The sequence below is a fragment of the Dermacentor andersoni genome, chromosome 8 (assembly GCF_023375885.2).
Source record: "Dermacentor andersoni chromosome 8, qqDerAnde1_hic_scaffold, whole genome shotgun sequence".
In the NCBI taxonomy this organism is placed as follows: domain Eukaryota; kingdom Metazoa; phylum Arthropoda; class Arachnida; order Ixodida; family Ixodidae; genus Dermacentor; species Dermacentor andersoni.
Window position 1 is genome coordinate 94,210,965 of NC_092821.1, and position 27,516 is coordinate 94,238,480.

At 41.7% G+C, this 27,516-nt stretch overlaps 1 protein-coding gene across 1 annotated transcript; it reads right to left on the bottom strand.

Annotated features, from left to right (window-relative positions):
• LOC129384197 (uncharacterized) lies at positions 1–25,795 on the bottom strand. The gene is made up of 4 exons (XM_055069416.1): positions 25,671–25,795; positions 22,569–22,666; positions 18,391–18,591; positions 1–1,007 (listed from the first exon to the last, which is right to left on the bottom strand). Exons 1-4 carry the CDS (start codon positions 25,793–25,795, stop codon positions 757–759), a joined length of 675 nt encoding a protein of 224 aa, XP_054925391.1. The 3' UTR covers positions 1–756.
• Positions 25,796–27,516: the final 1,721 nt, after the last annotated feature.

The window sequence follows — 27,516 nt, forward strand, 5'->3', positions numbered from 1 at the left end:
CCCTATGAAGGACCCTTATGATGGACCCTTAGCGTCCTATGATGACACCAGTTTCGAGAAATAAATTCCCGAAATTTGCGTTCCATGAATTGGCGTTCCAGTTAATTTGTTAACAAAACGTCGTTTCATGCACTGCTGCTCACAGGTAACTGGAACGCCAATGCATTCCCCTGCAAAGTTTAGGAAATTGTCTCGAAACTGGTGTCGTCCTGAGAATTCGTTCCAAGTGGATCCGCCTTTCGAAGTGCACTGCTAGAGTTTGTAAATTGCAATATGGGTCATAAGATAATTAGCGAAAACTTCATAAGTGAATTGTTAATTAGTAGATTTCGCATTTCAATTTTTTTGTGCAAGTAGTGTCCACCGCTTCGAGTAGACCGGCCCATAAACTAGAATTGAGCTATCTGCTACAGGCAACCTTTTAAAACTTTTGAGATTTGAACACCCAGTATAAGAGGTTTTCATTATAAACGATCAAAAATCTAAGCAGTTTTTGACAATCTCTAGCCATCCGACTATTGAACACCAGACAGTCGGGATGACCATGAGACGTTCTTTGTTTCATTCAGTTTAAATAAAGCGGAGTGGAAAGCACTTCTTTGTAAGTGGGTGGCGTTCCACAGATTTATTGCGAGTATTCATAGTGAAGGAAATCTTTAGCAATAACCTGCAGGTTACAGCAGGTGGGATCTTTAAAACTGAGCTCGGTCATTGTGTCTCTGGCGCAGAAGAAGCAAGTTAGGGGTGCGCGAAAACTTACTGAGAGTCGAAAGCGAGGCCCAGCCTTGTTCTATTGTTGCTGGTTCTTGTCGCATTAGCAACTTCGAGAAAGTCTTTCAGCACTCCTGTGACGGTCCATTGTGCACCCGTGTTGCAGGGCGACTTTCTGCACACAGAGTCTAGGTATATCTGGTCACAAAGGCCGTCACTAGGGAGCACTGAGACCAGTGAGAATTTGTCAATGTTGTACGTGCAGATCATCGGCGGCCCTCGTACGACTGGTCCAACTGCACGAAATAAAAAAAAACAAATGAACTGTAGGCGGATAGAACGAGAGCGCGATTTGTAAACTTTCCATTAAAGACCCGCAGGCAAGCTGACAACGAGAACAAAAACAAGACGAGACGAGAGCGCAAGTGAACAATCGTTTGAAATATTGAAAGGCGTGATCGCTGTTATTCTTTCTAAATGCGTGACGAGCATCATGCACGTGACCCACATCTATTTCTTTTAAATGGTTAAATTGCATGTTGCTTCCAAATAAAAATTTAATTTGTTAGAGCGGCGCTTGAATCGTTGTCTTTGTGTTGTCAGTTTCTGCGCTGCTCACCTAATGAAAAAAAAATATATATAACCAGCGCGATACCGCGTTAATGTATTTCTTAACACATATTGCGGTATTGTAAAAGAGATCGTCACATGGTCAATATAAAAAACCAAAACACAATAAAAGCACCAATACACATCGGTGTCGCTGCATAAAAATTGGAGTAGGTACAAAAAAAGATCCTTCACTCACTAGCATCCCAATGACGATTAGTACTGCAGAAAATGTTGCCAAACTTCCGCATGTGTTGAATTTTACTAATGTCTAACTATTTTTCTATACATTCTTCTATACCTATATTTCTAACGAGATAAATGTTGAGATTGCCCAACTTAAACGTAAGATAAGACGGAGGATACGGAAGCGAGAAGGATACAAATGACACCTCGAACCTTTCCATGCTGCTTAAAAATAAGCAGGTTTCAGAGAAAGAAGAAAATCTTTCAGGTAAGCTCACACTGTTTATGAAAGCTTCCCCAAAGTGTTTTTGGCGTCATCTTTCACACACGTACGAAAAAATGAGGTTCATTGAAATGGATGTTTGTTTTACTACCGACCAATCAGAAATCGTCAACAAATGCAATGCTTATTCCCATTCTGTGTTCAGTCTTCCTATTTCTTTGCCTCCGTGCACTGCGATTTGACATGCTGAAGGTTCTTTTGCCTGAACAATATATATATTTTCCCTCCCACTTAATTTAAACACAAAAGTCGCCTGTGCCTGATACCATTCCTAATGGGTTTCTGAAATGATACACCAAATGGGTATCTAAATATTTATTGGTCATTTTTAAGCCTTCTTTACAGCAACATTGCTTATCAACGGTTTCGTTACAAGCCAAAATTGTACCAGTACAGAAATCTGAAAGCAAGCACCTATTTCCATCCCTTGCAACTGTTACAAAACAGTTGAGCCTGTCTTGGCAAAGTGCTTATCCGAATACCTCGAGAACAAAGCTGATTCATAATCAACGTCGTTTCACACGCAAGGCTAATACTGTTACTCAACTTCTAGGGCCACTTCACGATTTTTTTAAAGCAATGAATGACAGAGATCAAGTGGATGCAATTTGCTTGGACATCTTCAAAGCGTTTTACTGTGTTCCACATGAAGAGCTTGTTAATAAGCTGTTTTAGCTTGGTGTAGAGAGAAACACTGTGTTGTGGATAAAAGCATACCTCGCCAACAGAACTCAGTTCGTGAAGGTAAATGGCTCAAAATCTGGCGTCCTGGAGATACCTCCAGGACGCCAGATTTTTGATTTTGAACCTGCTAAATTTCGAACATTGTGTGTCCCGTTCCTCATAACTTTTAAAAAACGAGAACACCAAAAAGAAACACACACCACGCGCTCGTGCTGGGGTGTGTGTTTGTTGCTTGTGTCCTCGTTTTTTCGAGCAGTTATAAGAAAAGTCTAAAACTATGAACCAACTAGCCCACCAGAACGTCCTGCTAAAATTGCCCAGGCATTTATCCGAAGAGAAATTCGTGTCCTTCTCTGGTCTTTCTTGTCATGCCTTCCGCGCAAGTTCAGCGTTTCACTGGGGCCAAACCCATCGTGCAGTTGTGTATATTGGTCGAGAAATATACTGTATTAGCGGCCTGTATCAACATGGCCGCTGGGTGATTGCATTATCGTCGTTGTTGGTTTCCAGTTGATTGAACTAGGTTTGTATAAATGTTTTATTTGTGGCTGTGTGCACTTTTTGAGTTCTATTCTTTGCATTCACCCTGTAACGCCTTTACGGCTGACAGTATTAATAATAGCACATAAAGAAATAAAAATTTCCTAATTGGGACATATCCGGGTGAGGAAACACTTGGGTGTTACGTCTCCATGTCGCTTGACAATAAAGCTCCACTTATTAACCATATGCAGTTAATCAAACCCGCCGCGGTAACTTAGCGGCTATACTCTTAGTCTGCTAAGCACGAGGCAAGGGGATCCAATCCTGTCACCAGCGGCCACATCTTGATAGTGGCGATATATAAGAACGCCCGTGTCCCATACATCGGGGGGACCCGAAATAACCCCAGGAGATGAAAATTAATCCAGAGTCCCGCACTACGGTGTGCATCATAATCAGATGATGGTCTTGCACGTAAAACTCCACAATTTACATTACCGTTAACTATTTCAGTACCACGCCCATTGGGCATCGATAGCCCGCTAACGATGGTTTGACACAAACGTTTCGAGACTTTCCGCACCACCCACCGAGACACTGCGCAATCGGGCACGAAGGAGGACAACTATAGTTTTGTTTTCTAAGCAGTTCGCTTTTTCCGCGCAAGGCGTTAATTTCTAGCGCACCACCAATTTTTGCGACCGTCAAAGTAAAAAAACACGAATTTTCCGCATCGGGGAGCGGCACGCACGCTTCGAAAGATCGCACATCTCGTGAATCCGCTGCGTTCGCGGCTGGTTTTATCGGCGGATCGGGCAACGGTGAATCCGAGAATACTTTGACTCTGAGATCGGCGATGACGCAAGCTTGCCCGGAGTATGGGCGGCCGCCGCGGCCTGGCACGCCAAACTGCAGCGCTTGCACTCAAATCTTTCTAGTGGAAAACCTGTTGAAATAGAATATTAGAGTTTTTGGGATATAATGCCTATTAAACGGCACTTTTGTATATCTCGCAATCAGGCTACATTTCTTTTTTAGTAGATACAAGCGTGTCTTTACAAACTTTGTTGAATCTCAGGGAACAATCTTGATTCTGACCATTTATATATAATTTATGACGGATACTTCGTTGATAAAGCTTGTATGCGTGAAAAGTGCAGTCATTCTGCTTTTTGTTTATGCAACAAAATAGTAGGTGCAGTAGTTTCTGCAGAAAGAAATATATGGCGTAACTTGGTAAAACACCTATTGGTACACACCTCTTGGTACGCAAACCGTTAAGCATGCCGACGCAGACAACTTCCAAATTGGTGACGTCAAGGCAATCATGTTTGCGTCGCTTCCGGTGTTTCCTTGTTGCGTCTCAGTGATCTGTGTTACAGCTAGAGCCCGTACGTACGTCAAGCGTGACGAATGCAGCGTAATTTGCCAGTCGACCTAACCGAATGTTCCGCCCTATTGTCCAAGAGAATGCCGCTGTCAGAGTACGGTATACGCCCACGTCTGAGTGGAAGCGTTTTTTTTTTCTTGTTTTAACGTGCTTAGCCGAGGTACGGCAGACAATGGCAAGCACTTTTAGGCGAACTTACGGCTGCGACGAGAGCAGTACGTAGCACATCGGTTGCTGCGACCGCTCCCGCTTCTATTATCAACAGGGCTCTATAAATTCTTTCTTAAAAACGTTTAACTAGGATAAATAGGCGTCTTTTTATGTGCATACCTAATGCGTTGTCATCAGCAGTTTATATAACATTAGGGGTCAGGGCATTCTATGAATTTTACGCCTTGTAGTTTACCGTTTACTCTTGTATCAAGTGCGTGGTAATGTCAGCGTTCTGCTTCTTTAAATTCGGAATGAATGTGTTAACTGCGCCAACATACTCACAAGCTGTAATGCTTAGCAGGCTGGATAATAAATTGCAATAATTACATAATAAAATAACATAATAATTACATAATAATGATATTATTATTATTATTATTATTATTATTATTATTATTATTATTATTATATAAGCAAGAAAATAAATGTTCACTACGTTGGAAAAACGTGTATTTAGTTTTCCTTTTGCTTGCACAATGTTTTGTCGGAACTAAGGTAACGCCTATGTGTTCATACACTGACCTCATCGCTGTTGCCTGCGCGGCCGGGTCTAGTCACACAAGCCATTTAGGCTTCGACAGGCCCGCCTACTCTGTATTTATTCTTGAGGTGCATAAATAAATATTCTTATTAATTATTATTATTGTTGTTATTACTAGTATTATTATGAGTATACTAGTATTAGTATTATTAGAAGTCGGTGCCGAAACTGTCACCGAATACTCATCGCCACGTTTGTCTTGGCAGGTGCTGCTTTGGTCGCTGTGGACTAACCTGGAAAAAACTCCTGCGGGTGCGCCATTCTTCGTCCCAGGCATGACCCCAGCATTCAGCTGGAAAGTTTGGGCGACGTTTCTGATAGCCCACTAAGCTGCTGTCCAAAGTGGCCGCTGCTAGCTTCCACGTCGCACCGAACCGTGGCACCTGGATCTTTCATCGGACCATAAAAGACGCTCCCTAATCAACAGACCTCTGCATTCGGTGGCGAAGCTGTCACCGAATACTCATCGCCACGTTAGTCTTGGCAGGTGGGCCATTAATTTTAGGAGCATACTTGTTTGTCACTGTTGCCGACTGCTGTCTAGTTATGTTGAAACTTGTGCTGATGCTATAAATATACTGTGCTTCATTGTGTTGAACATTGTACTGATGTGATAGGTATTTAGCGAACAGTATATTGAGCGTTGTCAATTTTTTTTTGTGTGTGTGACGACGCCTGACCGAATCAAATGTCAATCGTGCTCGGAGAAGCAGGTGATGGCAGATTCTAAACGTGTTTGGATTGCAAACTAGGCTATCACCTTGGCAAAAACTGTTCGGGTGTGGCTGAAAATACGTTTGCGTCAATGGGCGTGGCAAAAAGAGAGGCCTGGAAGTGTAAGCAATGCAGGAGACCTGCAAGCGATAACAGCTTATTGACGGCCGCTAATCCTGAATTAACTGCAGTGGCTGGTGATCCTGGCTTTCTCGCAAAGAAAGTAATTGCTCTCAGAGCAGAACTAAGGGGTATTCAGGACATGATGGTTGTTCTTTTGCCTCTCCGAGGAAAGCTCCACGAGCCCCTAGCTCTGAAACCCAAAATTGATAAAGTGCTATCACAGAAAGGGACTGTAGTTGAGCTGCAAAACTCTGCACAGTTTCTGTCTTTAGCCTATGACACTGTTGTGATAAAGACAAAAGAGTCTGATTCGGCCTTGAAAAGCCTAGAAACTCATTGTGTCGATGACGGAAACGATGAATGCCCTATCCACTGAGATTGTTCTGTTGCGGGCTGATATTAATGGCTGTGAGCAGTATAACAGACTATCGAACCTTGAGTTACACGGGCTTCCATTTTCATCGGGAGAAAACTTGCGCACGGCTATCGCGGATCTCGAGCAGAAGCTAAAAATAATAGATATTGAATGCCGTGACATAGTTGCGATCCACTGTTTGCCTGCTAGAAAAGATAAAACGCCTATCGTGCTCATTAGATTCTCGTCCCCGTTTTCGCGGGACACTTGGCTCGCGGCTCGTGGCAAGCTTCGTGCCTTGGTACAGGAAAAAAAATGTACCTGCTATGTATCTCAATGAAAACCTCACCCACGCTACTAAGAAAGTTTTTTGGAAAACTTGGTCTAAAATCAATGAAAACAGCTATAAGTTTGTCTGGGTGAGGAATGCAAAGATATTTGCACGAAAGGAAGACGGAGGCCCTGTCATCAGGATTACTTCGGTCACTGACATCGATAAGATGCTCATGGCGATAAACTATATTTCTCTCCCGGACTTCGGTTCATTGGGATCTATTTTCGAAAACTGTGATAAGCCTTCTTTTTCAGTCGTTCACATAAACATAAGAAGCATAAGAAAATACTGGGATCAGTTTCTTGTTTATGTTGCTGACGTCATGGCCTTAGTGAATGCATTTGTACTCTCGGAGATAAATGTTCAAGATGATATTTGTCGCAGTTTCGTCTACCTAATTACCACGAACACTTTTTTACGAGAAAGGTCACGAGAGGTCGTGGAATAGCAGTATTCATGAAGTCTAAACGGGTAACTACAATTACGACATTTACTTTTACGGGTACGGAAAGCCTCGCCTTCCGCTTGAAAAATTCTAACGTGGCATTGTTAGCTCCGATTTATCGTCCCCCCTCCGAACATGTGCAAATATTTTTGAATCAACTAAAGCAAAATCTCGGTTGTCTACCTCCTAATTCGAACGTTTGTCTCCTTGAAGACATTAATATAGACATTTTAAGCTCGGAGAAAGCCATGGTTACCAATTACTTGAACATCTTAGCTGACTATGGCATTGAGTTGGTTATACAACGAGGCTACACGAGATGAGCTTCTTTTGGCTCGTGTTGTGACTTTCTGTATTGACCACGTCATGGTCCGTTCAATAGCTTTTTCAAATATCAGTTCCGTCCGAGTGACGAAAAAGCTGGCAGACCACTATTTTACAGGATGCCACCTTTCACTCCCAAGTTTCCAGCCATCCAAAAGTAAAGAATCCCAATATATTGAAATATTTGATTGCTTGAATTTCGACCGACTAGTTTCCCACTATTACTGGAACGCAATGCTAACAAATAGCTGTCCGAACAATGTATATAATAATTTTATAGCGGCGATTTTCGATTTAAAGAAGGCATGTAGAAAAACAGTCTTGGTCGGAAAACGAAGACCACATCTATACTGGCTGAGCAATCGGACAATAAAAACTACAAAAGAAAAGGAAAAATTGTGGAAGCGGTGTCGACAGCACCCTGATGACAAAACACTTAAAATGTCTCTATCGAGAAGCGCGGAACAAATTTACAGCACTGATGTGCTGTTCTAAGAGGAACAACTATCGTAATAAATTTTTCTCTTCGCGTTATAAACCCGCTAAAATGTGGTCCCTGGTAAATGAGCTTAAAGGCTCTTATCCAGGTACGCATTTGGACCTGATAAGCAAAGGTTTCGGATCTATCAATCAAGATCTAGCGGACAGCTTCAATGATTTCTTTTCTTTGGTTTGCGCTGATAATGATGGACCCAATGATCCTGTTGGCCTCAATTGTGGTCTTAGTTAAATACTAGATTCGGCATTTCTTCCACCAATAACTAAAGAAGACTTGTATCGATTGTTGCACCGATCTAGAAAAAGCCAAGCTGTCGGACTTGACGGCATATCAGTAGAAGACATATGTCACGACGTCAGAGTTGTGGCCGATCCGCTTCTTTTTATCTTTAATAGAATCCTTGATACTTGCATTATACCAGATACACTAAAGAGAGCACGCGTGATACCTATATTTAAAAGTGGAGATTCTTCGAAGCCAGAGAACTATCGCCCCATCTCTGTTCTTCCTTTCTTAGCACAACTGTTGGAAAGATACGCGCTTGAGACGATTGAGGGGTTCGTTTTCAAACATACCATCCTATTTTCCCAGTATGGCTTCATGTCTGGTAGAAGCACGCATGCGCTTTTTGAAGAACTGTCGGATCTTCTATATGAAACATTTGAACTTAACCAGGTAACCTGTGGGCTTTCTTTAGACGTATCTAAGGCTTTCGATTCGGTAAGCCACATTATTCTATGTGCTAAACTGCATAATTATGGTTTTCAGGGGCATTCCCATGCATTTGTACATAACTACCTGTTAAATCGGTCTCGGATTGTATGTATTGGCGACCAAAAGAGTTCTTTGCGGTTTCTTAACGCAGGGGTTCCAGAGGGTTCCGTTTTGTCTCCGCTTCTTTTTAATTTGTACGTTATGACTTGGCATAGGTAACAACTTCATGTACGATTTTCCAGTATGCAGATGATACGTTGCTTGTTTCTAAACACATGCAGTACGAAGCAACTGTCTCTTTTACTTCAAAGCGACATAAAAAATGTGATGAACTGGTTTAAAAAAACCGTATAAACATCAGTGCTCGGAAAACTTGATTAGTATGTTTTAGAAATCTGTTAAAGGCTCTTGTAACAAGTCAACATGTCTTATTTCACGGTTTTGATTGCTTAGACTGTGTTTGTGCCCCAGTACAATATGCGGATATTATAAAGTACCTTTGTGTAGACTTTGAGACTGACTTATCATGGAATATACAAATGGCTCGAATTTGTGCGTGATTACGTAATGTTGCATGTGTCTTTTACCGTATAAGGAGTTATGCACCTACCAATATTATAAAGTGATAGTGCATGCTTTAGGCTACTCACATATAAGATACGGAATTAGCTCTTTCTTTAATTGCAGCGGATTTTGGAAACTTAACATCGCCAACCTATTGAAAAGCATACCAAAAAGTGTTGCGTACCAGCAAACCACATATAACTTATTTCGAGATTTCGAAATGCCCGATTTGCAGTCTATGTTTCGTTCAACAATTGTGATGCACTATTGCTAGAGCAACGCTTTCCGAGAACCGGTCCATAAATGTGTTGCTTTGCGTAGTCATCTCATATATGTAGTTCCTCGCCCAAGAACTCCTTATGGAAAACGACAAAGGAGGTACTATATCCCCCACCTGTTTAATAACCTTCCCAGTGCTGTACTGGATCATACCAATTTGTCGGGATTAAAAAAGGCTCTCAAGGCAATGATAGAATAGTTTGACATGTATAAAGTCTCTTTTGTTGTAATGTTATCTTTACCAAAATAAATGTAAGACTGTTTCCGCTGTTTTCACGATTTTTTTCTTTTTTTGTTCTCGATAGGTTGTAACTTTGTTTACATATTGTGCCTTGTTCACTCAGTTTTAATGGTTGTTGTGTGCTACGTGTTTTCATTTGAACATTAAGTGTTGTTTACTGGACATGTTTACCTGAAAAACCTGTGATACGTTCTTCTTATTTTTTTTTTTTTAGTTTGACATTTAGTTGGTCTGTATTAAGGAACATCATGCATTGCCTGATTGCCAGGTTTCTGCCATACAAGCCCACAGAAGGCTTCGGCAGACCTAGCAAAATGATATGTACAAATTGATTATTTGTATTATTATTATTATTGTTAGAACGTCATCGGTGGAAACTGGATCTGGGCAGCGCAAATGCCTTGTCCCTACTGTTAATCAATCCAAGCTTGATAACCTTATCGCTTTGCTTGACTGGTCATCCTTAACCAAAGAAGATTCTTCGGCCAAAGTATATGAAAGGTTCTGTATGCAAATGAAAAATTTTGAATCGCGTTGCACACGGCTGATAGCTAAGCCGATAAGAAAGGGTCACTGCTGGATGAACACGGAAATTCTTGCTTCCATTTCGTATCGAGACAACTTGTGGAAACGCTGCAAAAGAAATCCCAGAAACCAAAGACTGCGATTAGAATACAAGGCGGCAAGAAATAGAGTTGTTGCTCTTTTGCGTGGCGCCAAACGCCGTTACTTTTTTTATGAATTCCAACAATCTTCAAATAATGTAAGCAAAACTTGGTCTTTAGTAAATCATCTCAGAGGAGTGAGTTCCAATAACCGTTCTATTTTCAGTGTTTTTCAACAACCTCCCACGGAAGTGGCTGATGCTTTCAACAGGCACTTTGTTAAAGCGTCCCAAAGGGCCGTCTCTCCATATACAAGCACTACGCCATTAGGGCATTCCGTATCTGCGTCGGCTTTTCTTCCGAAAATTTTGAAGGGTGATCTGGAAGAAATTATTTTCAGTTTCCGTCCTAACAAGCCCACTGGATATGATGGAATTTCTTTACACACCATCAGAAGGAATTTCAATGCGCTGTCAGATATTATCCTGCATATACTGAATGGTTTTTTGGAAGGCGACGAAATTCCAGAATGCTTAAAAACTGCAGTTATTGTACCACTACACAAGTCAGGGAAGAAAGATAGTATTGAAAACTATCGGCCAATTTCTATATTGCCGGTTATTGCTCAGGTCTTAGAAAAATTTCTTTTCCACACTATGTCTTCTTTTCTTAACAAATTTTCTATCCCGACCGATCGACAGTTTGGCTTTGTTTCCGGGCGTGGTACTGTGGCACTGCTTGAGGAATTTTCAGATGAACTGTTCTCGGCATTTGATCAGAATCTTTTCACATGTGCGCTATTTTTAGATGTAGCGAAAGCGTTTGACACCCTGACTCACCAGATCTTGTTAGGTAAACTGCATTTTGGGGGATTTCATGGGCCTTTTTACAAAGTTCTCGAAAATTACTTGAGCAACAGATTTCAGCTGGTCTCTACCGATGATAAGGGCATATTTAGTTCTAAGCTGTCGGTAAAAGCTGGAGTTCCTCAGGGGTCCATTTTGTCGCCATTGTTGTTTAATATCTTTGTTAACGACTCCCCTTTGGCAATTTCGAAATGTTCAGTATTCCAGTATGCTGACGACACTGTATTATTAGCGAAACACCTTTCTTATAAAACATCCACTGAAATGTTACAAAATGACGTGTACAAGGCAATGCTTTGGTTCTCTAATAATGGAATTGTAAATGGCCAAAAAACAAAACTGGTTTGTTTTCGCTCCCCACTTAAGACTACTGTTATTAACATGCCTCTCTACTTGCATGAGTCAGACTGTGTTCATTGTAAATGTGCACCTATTCCATACGTGGATTGTGTGAAATATCTCGGAATCTATTTCGATAGTAATTTATCGTGGCAACATCACTTATCACTTATTTGTTCTAAACTGAGGTCAGTAGCCTGGCTGTTATTTAATATCAAAAGTATTGCACCCTTGTCTGTAAAAAAGATCATAGAACAGGCACTAGGTTACAGTGTGTTGAGGTATGGCATTACAGTCTTTGGCTTTTGTTCAGATCGTTGGAGATGCAGGGTCGACCGGATTATAAAAAACATTCTTAAAGATGTTGCGTACAATTTCCCAATAGTAACATCTGCAAACATCTTCCGTGAACTTGGGCTACCTAACTTCCATTCATTACTTATAGAAACAGTTGTCGTTAAACATTTCTGGAATTCCGCTTTCAAACAAAAACGTGCCGCCGCAAGGGAGCTTAGAAAACATGTCCGTTATGTAGTTCCGCGGTCAGCCACAAGGTATGGCGCGGCCGGACGCTGTGCTTATGTGCCTGACATATTTAACAAATAACCAGAAGAAATATTTAACGCGACATCAAAAAGCACGCTCAAACACTTCTTAAAGCAGCTATAGTAAAATTACCCTGTTGTAAATTTTTTTTTTTTTTGCATCGCAACATTTACCTCTTTAACTTTTGTTATATGTAGATAACCAAATGTTATCTTGTTCTTTTCTCAATTTTCTGCCTTTCATTTTTTTTCATTTTTTTTTCATCTCTCATCAATTTATGTATCTATATATTTTTTTTGCTTTGTCTATTACATTCATAGGCACGGTTCTACAAGCCAACTGAGGCTTAGACCGGCCTGCTTTTGTTATTTGGTATATTTTGTGGCAATAAATATTATTATTATTATTATTATTATTATTATTATTATTATTATTATTATTATTATTATCATCTCGTTTTCAACGAAAATCTGTCACAGTTCAACAGGAGGTTATTACGGTTAGCAAGGACCGCAGGACAGAAAGCAGGCTACAAATTCATATGGATAAGAGGTGGCAAGATCTTCGCAAAGAAAGACGAAGCCGCTACACTCATTCGAATTACTTGCGACTCGGACTTCGATAAGATAAAATGACTGATCGATCATTACCTAGCCCACTAGGATTTCCTGACTATGCCACGTTTAAGGAAAACTTTGGCCGAAACGAAGATCAAGAATTCACGGTGATCAAGTTGAATGTTCGTAGTCTCCGCCAATATTGGGAATAATTCTAGATTTTAGCAGAAGAATCTATAGGTTTTGTTGATATATTTGTTCTCACCGAGATAGATGCACCACAGTCCTGCTTAGATATGTTCACAGCGAACGGTTATCGTGCCAGGTTTATTGTACGCCCCGTACACCGTGGGGGAGGGATCGCTGTCTTTGTGAGTGAAAAATATGATGTTTCAGCTGTTGACATTACGTTTATGCATGCGGAATGTATGGCCTTAAACGTGAATTTATTACAGGCGGCTTGTAAATTAGTCGCGGTATACAGACCGCCGTCTGGTAGCATGACAATATTTGTAATTGAACTCGAGGAAATACTTGTTAAGTTAAAAGAAGCTGAGTTATTCTGCCTAACAGGGGATCTGAACACTGATATCCTAAGCACAAACAAAATTTCTATTTCAGATTACCTATCCTCACTATCAGCATATGGAATTGAAAACACGATCACTGCCGCCACACGTGAAGATCTCTTGAACGGTCGACAAGTTGGGTCACGTCTTGACCACATCGCTGTTCGGGCACCGAATCACACTTTGACCTCGTGTATCATTTCTTAGCGTCTAGCAAGATCATTATTTAACCGCCTGTCGTTTTTCTCCTCGGTTTATACCATCTGGAACTGCTTCAAATTTCAGGGATGTTAATAAGATACATGTGGCAATAACAGATGAAAGAAAGTTGGATGCATTTGTGGCATCTTTTCACTCGGCAAGTTTATTTGCGGACGATCCAGCAGAGGTACTTTACTCAAAGATGCGCCGTAAACTTGACGAAGTCAAAAAAAAAAAAAAAGCTTTCAGGCGAGAAATTATGCGTAAAAAAAGGCGGAATCATGATTGGCTTAGTCCCGAAATTTTACGGGCAATCGTGAACAGGGACTGGCTTTGGAGGCGTTGCAAGCATGCTCCTAAAAACGCAGACCTTCGTTCAAATTACAGAGCCGCCAGAAACAAAGTTAACATTAAGTAAGTTAAATAGTTAAGTAAGTAAGTTTAAGTGAATTTTAGGCAGCAGTTCAAACCAGCGCTTAAAAATCCTGCAAAGATGTGGTCACTGATTAACCATGTTTGTGGACAACACAGGAATGTGCCCAGTTTTGATGCTTTAGTAGAAGAGCCCGTTTAAAAAGCTCATAGTTTCAACAAGCATTTCAGGCTCGCGGCGGGGTAAAGGGGTAAACGACAAGGGGTAAAACGCACTTTAAAAGAATCTTCCTCAGCTTCCGCATATCTTCCAAAGTTATCAAAGGAAGATCTTGCCAGATTAGTGTTTAGCTTTACGCGGAGTAAGGCCGCTGGAATAGATGGCATATCGGCGGCATTGGTGCAACAGAATTCTGACGTTTTTTCGGACATTATGTTCTTTTTGATTAACGATTTCTTAGAACATGCCGTATTGTCAGAAAATTTGAAGACAGCTGTTGTAAGACCACTGTTCAAGGTAGGTCAGAAGTACGCAGTTGAGAACTATCGACCGATCCCTGTTTTGCCCATCCTTTCCGAAATACTAGATAAATTTGTATTTGAATGCATGTTGTCCGTCTTAATCAAACTTGCCGTCTTTTCAAACCGTCAATACGGCTTTATTCCAGGAAGGGGCACCATTCATTTTCTGGAGGTATTTGCAGACCAGTTGTGCGCAGCATTTGAGAAAAACTCGCTTAGCTGGGCTCTCTTTTTAGACGTTAAGAAAGTTTTGATACGGTTAACCATAATATTCTTTCAGAAAAACTATACTTACTAGGCTTTCGAGGTCCCTTTTTTTGCGATTCTCTAGCATTTTTTCAGCGGTCGTTCTCAAATTGTTAGTTTAAACAACCGATCAGAATAGAGTAGCCAGCTGCCTGTGAAGGCTGGTGTACCACAGGGATCGATTCTATCTCCACTACTCTTTAATATATTTACAAATGACTTGACTAACTTCTAAGTGTTTAATATTTCCATACGCGGACGACACTGTTTTGCACACAAGACATATAAACTACGACACAGCAGTTAGTGTGTTGCAGGAAAATGTACATCATGTAATCAAATGGTTCGCTGAGAACGGAATTTCAGTGAACACACAGAAAACCAATATAATATGTTTTACAAGTTCGTTAAAGACAGCCCTTATGGACACACAAGTATTTTTCCATGATCATGATTCTCTCTCTCCTCGTTGTGAACCCGTTGAATATGTAAATTCATACAAATATCTCGGCGTGGTTTTCGATAGCAGTTTATCATGCCATGACCACATGGCTTAGGTTTGTGCCAGGCTACGGAAAATTTCATGGCTACTCTTTCATATCAGATATGTGGCTCCAATGTATGTGAAGAAAAGTATAATTTATGCACTTGCGTATAGTGTTCTTAGATATGGAAGCACATCATTTGCGTCATGTCGTTCCCGTTGGTATTGCCGAATTGATAGCATATTAAAGAACAAGTTAAACAGCATTCTGTATAATTGACATATCCCGTCCGGGGCGGACCTTTCCCGGTTCTTACGTCTACCTTTATTCCATTCTCTCTACGTACCAGCGGTTGTTCATCACCACTTTTGGAATTCAGACTGTTTAATTAGATATAGTGCTAACGGGAAATTGCGAAAGACCATTCGATATTATGTACCGCGGAGCTTAACAAAGTATGGAAAGACAAGACGGTGTGCTTATGTGCCTGCCATTTTTAATGGCTTACCAAAAGAACTTTTTGCTGTAACCTCTATGCGGAACCTAAAAAAGCATTTGAGAACATTGTGTTGATTGTTGTATTCTTTTGCGGCTGTGCTTAGAAGTATGAGATTATATATATTGAGTTTTGTTTCCTTGGAGTTAACACTGCTGTCCTTGGTACTGGTTTGGTGATTGCTTTGTTTTTCTATCTTTTCAGCTGATCCTATTGTTTCTTTCAATCAATGTTCTGTTTGTTGTTGCCATTTTGTTACCTCTGCCATAAACTGCCGGGCCCACTCCTTCAGCCTCCTGTTGGCTTTAACGGGCCTGAACCTCTCTGTATCCTCTACAAAGTGGCAATACTAATACTACTTCTACTACTACTACTACTACTACTACTACTACTACTACTACTACTACTACTACTACTACTACTACTACTACTAATAATAATAATAATAACAATAATATTAATATAATTATTATTATTATTATATTATTATTGTTCGACTGGTGTGGTTCGTAAATGTGTTTTAGATAACATGCTGCCTTCAGTGATAATAAACGAAGTTGATCATCGTATGCGCATCCCCGTTCGCTGTCGAACACTTCATTACCTGCTTCAATAAACATATAATATAGTCAATTAATGGGCAATGTATATATCAGATGCAAAAATAAGACTTCCACCTATCTCATTATATATATATATATATATATATATGCGTGTGTGTGTGTGTGTGTGCGCGAATAAATTATTATTATTTTTTTTTTTTTGGAGCCGTTGCTCAAGTCGGATGAAGTCAGACCAGCGTGAAACTGAAATAATCACTAATTTCAACCGCAACGTCGAAAGAACTATTTTATTTCTGCCCAATATCTGCAGGTGTTTCACTTTAAGGCCAAGTGCGCTTCGTTACGTGGTAGAGAGGAGGAGGAGGAGGAGGAAAAACTTTATTTGCTCTAATTGGTTAGAAATTAGTGGTGGCCGATGCGGTCGGCCGTCTTCACAGTCTTCTTCCCCATCTGCGCAGGGTCGACGCCCCTATTCCAGGGCACCACTGAGTAGAGAAGATCCGGAAACGACCCGTCCAATTTTTTTTTTTCATACATACATGCCGCGTGACAATTATTTCCGTCGTTCAAGTAACTGCCACGAAATGCGTAATGAAACCACGTGACCACGCTCATGAGCTGTCGTATTGCAGCGCTTTCAACCGAAATTCGAGCGAAATAACCGTGCGCGCGGATTAGTGGCCAAGTGAGCGCCCGCGGGTTTAAAAGGCATCGGCGTCATGCGTCACACTGCGTCCCACTGCAAGCGGAGAGGAAGCACCGTCGTCGCTGATAAGTTGTAGGCTCACCACGCGAGTGATTTTTACGCTCGGAGCATGGCCGAGAGGGCTGCAACAGCATAGCGCATGACCGCCGTCGCTTGGTTAATTTCATATTTCGCGGGCTTTCTCTAAACGCCGAAATATTACCAGGCAGCATCTACCTTGCCACAAAAAGGGAATCTTGTCTTTTCTGAACCTCCTCCACACGTAGTGAAACGCACTTGGCCCTAAAGTGAATATTAAAAACATGAATAATTGTTCTTAGTTAAGAAAGTAATCACGCAGAATCTAAAAAAGAAGAAAAAATAAGGAGCGGCTTGTGACGGCAAATCATATGTCGTTGGTTCTACCCTGCCGCGGTCAAGTACTTATTTTACATCAATCATAAAAGTCACGTGAAACAGCGCGTATACCCCGAGAAGAAGGCTAAAATAGAGGCCCCATTTTCGTGAATCACAATCGCATAAAAAGAAGAAACCATGACTCAAAGGAAACGTTAGAGTGAAATACATGTTCTATTTTAATACAAATACAGGACTGACAAATAAACGGCAATGATTGTTTCTTTATTTATTGTTTCTCCATTGCAATTAAAATGCCATGCACACTGTGGTGTTGGCTGGCGTCAGTGCGTGCTGATTTATTTGATATATATTCAATGCACGAGAAGAAAGGGGGTTGACCGCATGAGCAGCCAACAAACAAGGACACCAAGGACAGCACATGGGAAATATTAGTAGTATTTGCTAATTCAAATAAGGATATAATAATTTCATGAGGTGAAAGTGGATGAAAAGAACAAGGTGCCGCAGCTGGGGAATGATTCCACGTCTTCGCATTGCGCGTGCGATGCGCAGACGTGAAATTGTCCCCCATCTGCGGCAAGCTGTTTTTTTTAATCCTATTTAACTGCCATTTACCATTTCATTTATTGAAAGTAGTAAGTAGACGTAAGTTCCTCGATCTTGTCCTTGGTGTCTTTGTTGGCAGCTAATTTTATATATATATATATATATATATATATATATATATATATATATATATATATATATATATATATATATACTTAAAGTCAAGTAGACGCGCGTGTGAAGCGGTTTATTGACGTTTCGGCCGGGGTCCGGCCTTCATCAGAATTGAGGCCAGACCCCGGCCGAACCGTCAATAATCCGCTTCATACGCGCGTGTACTTCCCTGTGAATATTTACCCGGACCCAGAACTGCTTCTTTTCTGGTATATATATATATATATATATATATATATATATATATATATATATATATATATATATATATATATATATATATATATATATATATATATATATATATATATATATATATAACCTCTAGCAAACATTGTTAAGTTGAAGGAGCGTAGGCTAGGGCGTGCTGGTTCCTAACTGAGGTTTTTTAGCGCACGAAAAGGGACGAAGGACAGTGGCAAGACGCAGACACAGCGCTGTGTCCGCGTCTTGCCACTGTCCTTCGTCCCTTTTCGTGCGCTAAAAAACCTCAATTGTTATGTTCATTGTGCACGCCTACACGATTTAAGGAATCTTCAGCTTACCTGTCGTCGTCAAGCTGGTGGTGGTTGGCAACGTGGCCGGCAACGTGGCCGGCAACGTGGCCGGCAACGTGGCCGGCAAAGCGGTCGGCAACGTGGCCGGCAACGCGGTCGGCAACGTGGTCGGCAACGTGGTAGGCAACGTGGTCGGCAACGTGGTCGGCTTCTTAGTAGTCAGTGGTTTCGGCGGCTCTTTTTCGGCTGCTGTCGGCATGCGAGAAAGACAGCTACCTGAGACACAAATTAGAGCACAAAAATGCGCCAAGCACAAGAATTCCTTGAGCCGACCTATTTTTATGTGTACTGTTTGCCTAAGAAAGGAGGAGTAGCACGCATCACCCATAATGCTGAGCTCTCCTACAAACATATAACAAAGGAATTCGGAGCATCAAAACCTACGGCCCACTATAAAGACCGGGAGTGGCAACTGGCGTGGAATTTTGGCACGGTTTTAAAACGCCTTACTACGCAAATATATTACCACAGCAGCTGTCATTTAAGGATGTCCGGAAAAAATAAGTTCGACAAAGGTCAGCCCTCAACCTGAAATCAGCTGTACAAACGTCTCTTTCCGAAAACCCGTTCCAAACGACATCCGATGTTACAGGTACAATAGGCTATGGAAACATTTATAGATTCGAGGCGATTTGGCTCAGTTAAGACAGATTTACAAGGAAACTACGGAGGCGATCAGAGCGTTCCAGGTGTTTAAAACACTTGTAACTTCGGTTTCAGATCGCCGTTACTGCGAAGCGCGAGAAGCCTAAAATGTGTTTCGTAATTGCTATGCTAATATCACAGTAATAAAATAAAGGAAAAATTATACATATACGACCGCCGATGAGCCAGCCCATTCGCCTGTCCAATAGTCGTGCGCTTTCAACGAACGGAGATTGGAGACGGTATTATCGGTCATTACTACGCCTGTACGATGTCGGCCAAAGCTTCGCTCGTTTGAATCGGACACGCGAACCTTATCTTTGCTTTTTCTTTTAGTTCACTTCAGGTAAGACGCTGCAGGCATGCAAGCACATGATGCTGGGCGTTAGTGCGTGAATTGTGACGGGTCTTTCGAAAACTAGACATCACAGGGCGTTGTCTGAGACGGGAGCTCGAATTGTCTCTAACATCGTGGGCGGGAACAATTAGGGTATAAATTGTTTAGCTTTGGAGCTGCTGGCCCGCCAGGGCAGTGTCACATTAAGTTATCATAAGTCGCCCTCTTGTGGTCACTTGGCATTGGAAATACTTCCAGTTGTATTGATCCCAATGGAACTGCGTCAACATACGTACAGCTTTCATGCTCAGTGTGCAACGAAAGTGTGAGGACCTTCAGCAGCCGGAAGTGTAATTAATATCGGTTGCCAGCTGTGCAGTATGAGAACATGTGGAAAACAACACTACGTGATGAAAGCGAACGCTGCCAAATATAAGCACGGCGCTTCATCATGTCACAACGTAGTGTGTCGGACAGCGTTGTGCCTTGCAAGCGGACAAAACTGGCGCGGCAGGTAATGGAGCTACCACACCAGCCACGTTGTAACGCGGGATATGAATACAACACTAGGTGCGCCTCGTGAACGATGAGCTTAGTCGCTATTGGAGGTCAAACGTAGGTAGGCGATATGCAATGCAATGCTTTGCATTGCGTGCAATGCATGCAATGCTTATGGAAGGTAACGGGCTGTTTATTAGTTACAGAATGCGTTCCGAATAAGAGAAGGAGAAAAGAGAGAGGTGAAAGCGGCCCCCGAGCTAAAAAGCTTTACCCTGTGGGCCCTTTAGAATGCCACCTGGTGTTTTGATCCAGCAAACAGTCGGCATTGCGTGCCCAGCAAAAACGGCGCGCCAGCTGTAGAACCATCCCTTCTTTCCTGGCATTTTTCGTGTCCGGCTGCTGGTACTGTTGCTTACTCCTGCCTTAGCGCGCGACAATATCATCATCATCAGCCTATTTTATGTTCATCGCTGGACGAAGGCCTCTCCCTGCGACATCGAGTTAAGAGGAAGCTTTAGCTCGGGTGCTCCTATCTAAATACGTGTAAAAGGAGAATTGATTTTTCTCGGCAACCACTGCACCGAATTTGACGAGGTTTGTTGCATTTAAAAGAAAAGCTTAAAGTCTAGTGACTGTTTGTGTCGAATTTTCGATTCAGGTCGTCAATTTTTTATTAAATATTGACAAAAAGCGAAAACTTCAAGAAACGAAACTATCAAGTTCACAACTCTGTAACTCAACAACGAAGCAGGATAATACAAATCTGTCAATTGCATATAATAGTACATCTAAAGCGGACTAAATTGCAACAATACACATGAATATAAAAAATTTTAGTAATATGGAAATACAGCTTTTGCAGAACCCTTGTAACCAACGTAACAAATTCACGTAAGATGTAAAATCACATACTGAATTTGTCCGCTTTGAATGGTCTAATGGATGCAGTTTACAGAACCAGGATATCTGTTCTTGATGCAGAGCTACGAATTTGTAAACTTCGTGCTTCTATTTTTTTCAAACGGTCAAATATTTTAAAATCTCTTTAACAATATTCAGGCGCTAAATAGAAATTCCGCTTCCAGCAGTCACTAGAATTTAACCTCCTCTCTCAAATGCAACAAATTAAATTAAAATAGGTCCAGGGGTTATCTCAGAAAAAAGTTTTTGCGTTTTAAATGTATTTGAATAGGCCGCGTCGGAGTTGGGCCCGAGCTAAAGCTTCCTTTTAACCCTGTCCGGTGCCAACCTATTCAAACTATAGCGCCCATGTATTTCCCGTTTTCATCGCCCCGCCTAGCTTTCTGCCGTTATCGACTGCGCTTGCCTTCTCTTTGCACCCATTGTGTAACCATATTGTTCTACCGGCTATCTAACCTACGCATTACATGACCTGCCGAGCTCTATTTTTTCTCTCCATGTCAATTCGGCTATTGCCGTCTGCTCTTTGATCAAAACCGCTCTCTTTCCTTCTATGGTAAAGGAGAGATCGTTTTTCTCTTCTACCACTGCACCAAATTTGATGAGGTTTCTTGTACTTAAATGAAAAGAAAGATTCATATTGCTGTTAGAAGCGGATTCTTGAATTAAACCGCAAATTTCTTATAAATGTTCTCGGAAATTGCAAATTTTCAGAAAGCGAAGGGTCACGTTTACAGCCCTGTAACTCAGCAGCAAAAAAAAAAAAAGTAACGATATCACAATTCTGTGAATCGCATGTGAAATCACAGTTAAAGCGAAAACAATTGGTATAGTATACATCACTCTTCAATATTTTGAGAAGTAGCATGCTAAACCTTGTGCTAGTCTCGGTATATTTGTTAAAGGGACACTAAAGAGAAAAACATGATTCCTTCAGCATCAGTAAACTACCTTTCTACGACACCAAAAAGACCACTATTACCACGATAAGACGCTTAGTAAGCGAGAAAAAGCGCAAGAACAAAAGACGGGTGGCGATGCCTCCTTTAAGTTACGCGCCTGGTCGCTGTGACGTCATAGATTTTTGTCGCGTCTTCTAGGGCATGCTTAAGTATATAGTAGTAAAGATTGACTACATTGGTGATCTAAAGGAGCCAAATAATAAACATGGTAAGTTTCGGGAGCTTTACTCAGCCAACGTGGCGCAAAAGCGAAAACACGCTTTGAGATCCCTTACGTCACACTGACGTAACGGCATCGGGTGTCTGTGCGAAATTCTAATACTGATACATCGACCTTCATTTTCTAATCTAATATTAAAACTGTTATGTTGAAATGACTCACTTATTATTTCGCTTTAGTGTCCCTTTAAGGAGAATAACTTCACTAGCAATTGGCGCTCGTTTTGCAATTATGAAATGATCCTTAAATTGAAAGTGCTCGAAAGGTGACAAGGTGAAATTTTTTATTTTTCATTGCCATTGGTCGCGAAAGTATTCCATCTCGAAAGACTGAATGGCGCTAATTCCCTTGATGCCACTGTACCTTTTAAAATGTACGCACCCTGTAAATATCAGATATCGTGCACAAACCTATAAGCACGTCTCTTTCGGACATTTCTAGATGCGCTAACACGCCGTATGTTTGGAATGTAAATTAGAATGTATGGTAATAACTTGGATCCTGTAGTAATAGTTATGTACAGTAGTAATTGATATGCCACATTGACACAGTGGTAATTGATATGCAGATGCGAACTCACGTGTCTCTTTCAAAAGATACCAAGTGAGAGCGATGGCGACCACGCCCACTGTTAGGATTGCGGCGATGCCGAACAGGGTCGGGAAGGCTGACGTCCCCCTGTAAGGAATATTGAGCGTGCGAAAAGCAACATGAGTATTTCTCAAAGTTAGACGAAAAACATACACGTGGATATGAACCAATTAACTCTACTGAAAGAATGAAATTATGATTAAGCGTTTCCCTTCACGCATTTAAGCATTATGAATACTTTTTCTGAAAACGTGATCTACATTTCTCAAATGGCGCTTATCAAATAGTTCAAGTCACAGTGCCCGCTGTGAGGAGGGGCGGTGCCGTCACGAGGCGCCGATAGGTGGCGGAAGGACAAGAAAAAACATAATTCTGGGTTTTACAGATTTACATTGAGTGACCATACAATGTTTTTAAATGCGGTGTCCAAATACGATTTTACAATTCTACATAAAGAGACATGATGCCGGACCGTACATGTATTTCTTTAGGATTCGCAACATTTTATTTGTGAAATCACACCATAGCGTTTACTGTTCGATCACAAAAGGTGCGTCAAGTGCTAGCCGCCAGACACATCTTCAACGCCTCTGTTTTCCATTCGTATTTAATAATTATTATCGTTATTCTTGCTGCGTATCAAAATGACCAGACACTTGGCGTGGTAGTCACGAACCGTGGTAATCTTATAAAGCGAAACGTACAACAGTTCCTGAAGAAAAAAACATTTATCTGACAACGCATCGTAAACACCCTAATGAAGGCACATCAAACAGCTCAAAAATATTTATCTTCTGCCTAATTGTGCAAAGCCTATCAAGAGTAACAGTAATCAACGAAAAGAAAAAAAATATCTGGTGGAAACTTTTTCAGCAATAGCTTGGGTACACTTGGAAGGACACGGTTAGACCGCTTCACTACAAGCCATCAATCGCTTCATTTGGAATTGGTACAGACTACTGTCGTCCTATGTGAACTGTAGGGGAATATTTCATTTCGATTAGGCCGCGTCCGTAACGTAACTGCAGCCAGAGTTCTTGCATCGGTCTGTGTCTTCTGAGTGTGCGCTCAAAATAAAGCGATTCGCGTACCTGACCTCTTCCCCTCTTCCTTTTATGCACTTCTGCTCTAAAGAAAGAAATACCACTTGCTGCTTGCCCCTCAGTTCTGGCCGAAGACGTTCAGCCATAAACTGCGTCCTCAATACCAAAACTAAGGAATGCACTTTTTTTTTCTGGTATGTTGCCTGTAGGCAACAGTACTCTGAAAGATGATTTCGAACAAGTTTAATATTTTACGGTTTCAAAGGTACAATTGCACATCTGTATATCACTTCACATGATTATTCAATTCACCGGCCCAATATTTTCGGTTTTTACCGTGTTTTGATCGGCGACATCACTGATGGTTTCAGTGGTAGATTAACCGGTAAAGGCGTACCAAGTCCAATGTGCTTTAGTGCTGACGTGAATACGCCCTTATGGAAGAACGCAAATGCTCTGTTGCGGGATTCAGAGTGCGCATGTGTGATCGGATAATTGATGGCACAATGTTTTGTCGGCAATCTAGTGTGCCTGCAGGTCACGTTGCGTGCTATCTGCGCCTGTCGTAAACGCTTGTCGCTCCACAATACAGTCCTAGGTCGCTGTTTGATACGCTGTGTCGGACAGCAGTTACTTCTAGGTCAGCCCACGAAAATGGCCTTCTACCGAGCAGCAAAACGAAGTCTCACTCGACATGAATTCTTCGCGTAGTTGACGCTAATGTTTGTAATGAAAAATTGCAGTATTTAATTAGGCACTTATAAAATAATTTGCGAGGGTGACTTTAAAGGAACGAAAGTGTCTTGTAATATGGTTAAGCGCTCTCCTGTTCCCCGTTTTCGTGTTGATTTATGTGGGCATTCCCATAGGAATTACCTGTTTGTTCCGAAAATATTAAATGCACCCATTTTTCGCTCCTCAGCCCTTTTTTTTTTATACGCAACGAATATTTCGCATTTGGTAAAATTTTCCAGTTTAGTACTGGGCTTGCTACGTGGGCATTATGTACATAAGAAAGCTGCGGATTAAGTGTGGGTTTGTATTTCCAATGTTGGCGCGAGCCAAATTTGGCTTTCACTGCCAGTACGTAGCCATAATAACGCGTGAGCGTTAAGGGTCCCTTGTCGCAGAGAAACTGGCGTCGGTGTTGGCGGTGGCAATGATGTCCCTATGGGAAAACTCATCCCGAACCCCGCATCCCCATCCACGCAGGCTCTATACGTGACGCATAGGAGTTACTGAACTAATTGAATTTCCCAAAGTAAAAGACGTCAGCAAATTCGAGAAGACGTACACACAACTTCAAGACATGACAGCGTTGGATGGTAATTTTAAATTACGAGGAAACATAATTGTGTTATGTGGAAACTCAAACACTGACCCCTATTCCAGCTGCCGTTCGAGGTCTATCTTAGTAGGAGCGGCGCGCCCTATGAAGCTCTGCTTCGTGCACAGCGCTCGCCTCCAGCGTTTCCAGGAAAACAATACGGTTACATAAGCTGGAGTTGCCGGAAAGCGTGAGAAGCAGTCAGGGTTCTTAGAATGCTATCGTGTTTATTTGACGGTCATTTGACGACGTGTTTGATTTATTCTATTTTCTTTTATTTAGCATTTCAAAAAGCTAAATTGCTTCATGCCGACCACAATACGAGATTGGTATGACAACGACGTTGTGATCGGGATGGCCTACCGATGACTGCCTAATGACAGTCACATGATGAAGTTCCAACAATGACAACGGAAAGATCAAGGTAGCTTCACGACAACAGTTCGACCACCGATGCACGATGATTAATGTAAGACGACGACGGAATTGCAACGGTGGCACGGCACCAGAATGGGGACAATGCGACGACGACGACAACGGTATGGCGACCATAGCGTGACCAGTGTATGACAACGATTCTATGGCGACGATACCGTCCCTAGAAGACATCGCTAGAAAAGTGCATGAAATACCCCTAAAATTCTAACGCATGAAACCGAAGCGTATTCCTGCTCGCCTTCGGGTCTCAGCTGTGTAAATGTGCAACAGAATTTTATCTCACGTGGCTGGAACCAGCGCTGCCGGTGCCGCGGGTGCCACTGGGGCAGCGTCGGCGAGCCCTGCGGTAGAGTTCACCTGGCCAGCAGGAGCGGCAGGGGAATCGTTTTCATCGCCATCCTGCGTCATCAGTTATTTGGTCAGGTTAAGTTAGGCATGGTGAACGAAACCAGCACCTGCGTCAATTTTATGCAGCATACCTCTCTGCAGCATATACTACACAACAGGCTGCAGTGGATTGCTCATGGCTTTACTGCATCGCGTACGACGGCCACGGACAATGATGTGAGACAGTGGCTCGCAGCCTTTTATTTCACATAAAGGACGCATGCATTCAATTGCGACTAAGTGGTCGCAACTAATCATCTCTGATTGTGTGTTACTGTGTAGAATAAGGTAAAGAGCAAAAGAAAGTGTCACTCAATACACCTAATACTCCTCAACTCCGATTTCAAAAGCGCTAAAAGACAATTTGCATCAAAATAGGCACACGTTCAGCGTCCATAGTCTATTGACCACTCTAAAGAAAAGAGTAATGTTTTCGCACCTCGATAAGAAGTCATGCATTCGGATCTCCAGTCTGCATGCAAACAACACTGTTGCATAGCATTCTACGGTTTTACGGGATGCGGTCCCAAATTCCTGGACAATTCAATATTTCCTTAGCTGGCTGCCGCCTTCACCTTTTGGCTGCGTCCTTGCTGCCTGACCAAACCAACATCGGTATGCTGCTACATCTATTCTGACATTTTAACATATTTATTCATAAAAGGAATAATCTGGATTTCAAAAATTTAGGAATCTCAATTCTGGCTAACAAAGTGGTTTGAAATACGCCAGTAGCCACGCATTAGGAATATTTTCCAACCAAATTATGGGGTTTTGCGTGCCAAATCACTTTCTGATAATGAAGTACACCGTACTGGGGGACTCTAGATGACCACCTGCGGTTCTTTAACGTGCAGCTAAATCTAAGTACACTGACCCCTATCGCCCCTATCGAAATTCGGCCGCCATGGCCGGGATTCCATCCCGTGACCTCGTGCTTCGCAGCCCAGCACCATAGCCCCCATGGAACCACGGCGGGAGAATATTTTCCGCAATTTCTTCGTTGAGGCACGAACTGCACTCAACCTAATCAACGTTACTGTCGGCGAAATCTTCCTTGCATTGTTTCCGTTATATAGTTAAGGGATTACTTAAAGAATAGAGAAAAATCATCGTCGTTAAACTCGTACTTACGGAGCCCTGTTCATCACCTGTCGAAGAGACACACATTATAATAAACATCAACGCTTCTTTTCTCAACATTTGAAATTATAAAGGGAATATTAAAAAAGGGTGTAGTAAAGCTAGCTGCGTACAATCAAAGCATTCTACTGGCGCTAGCATATGGGGCAGAAACTGAGACTTACAAGGAAGCTCGAAAACAAGTTAAGGACCGCGCGAACAGCAATGGAATTAAGAATGTCCAAAATCACGAAATATCACTGGCACATGGGGAATACATTCTACTACGGCTGAAGTACCATTTGCCTAATCAGGGAGCAACAGCTTCAATACTCTTCAGTGAAGCGGCTACTATTTTGGCAGACACAGTTTAATGATTTTACCATTATTTGGGATCTTTACCCACTTTTTGGTTTACTGTTTTGTATATAACCTATTTGCCTCAGTGATCAAGTACTCTACACTCTTGAGCCACTAGGTATGAGCCGAATGCTCTCTTGACAAGCAGATGAGTACGTGCCCGAATAGCTATAAATTGCTGTTGGCGGCTGTCGGGCTTAGTGGAAAACTTCGGTACCTGAGTACGTACTGTTGGGTATTCGTGCCTGAACAGACCAATT

Bases quoted from the DNA above. Each gene is read 5' to 3' on its own strand.
- LOC129384197 (XM_055069416.1), bottom strand. From the start codon at position 25,795: ATGACGCAGGATGGCGATGAAAACGATTCCCCTGCCGCTCCTGCTGGC. The intron at 18,592-22,568 runs GTGAGTTCGCAT...GCATGCCGACAG, and splicing joins GTATCTTTTGAAAGAGACAC to CAGCCGAAAAAGAGCCGCCG. The intron at 1,008-18,390 runs GTAAGCTGAAGA...TATTTCGTGCAG, and splicing joins CACCAGCTTGACGACGACAG to TTGGACCAGTCGTACGAGGG.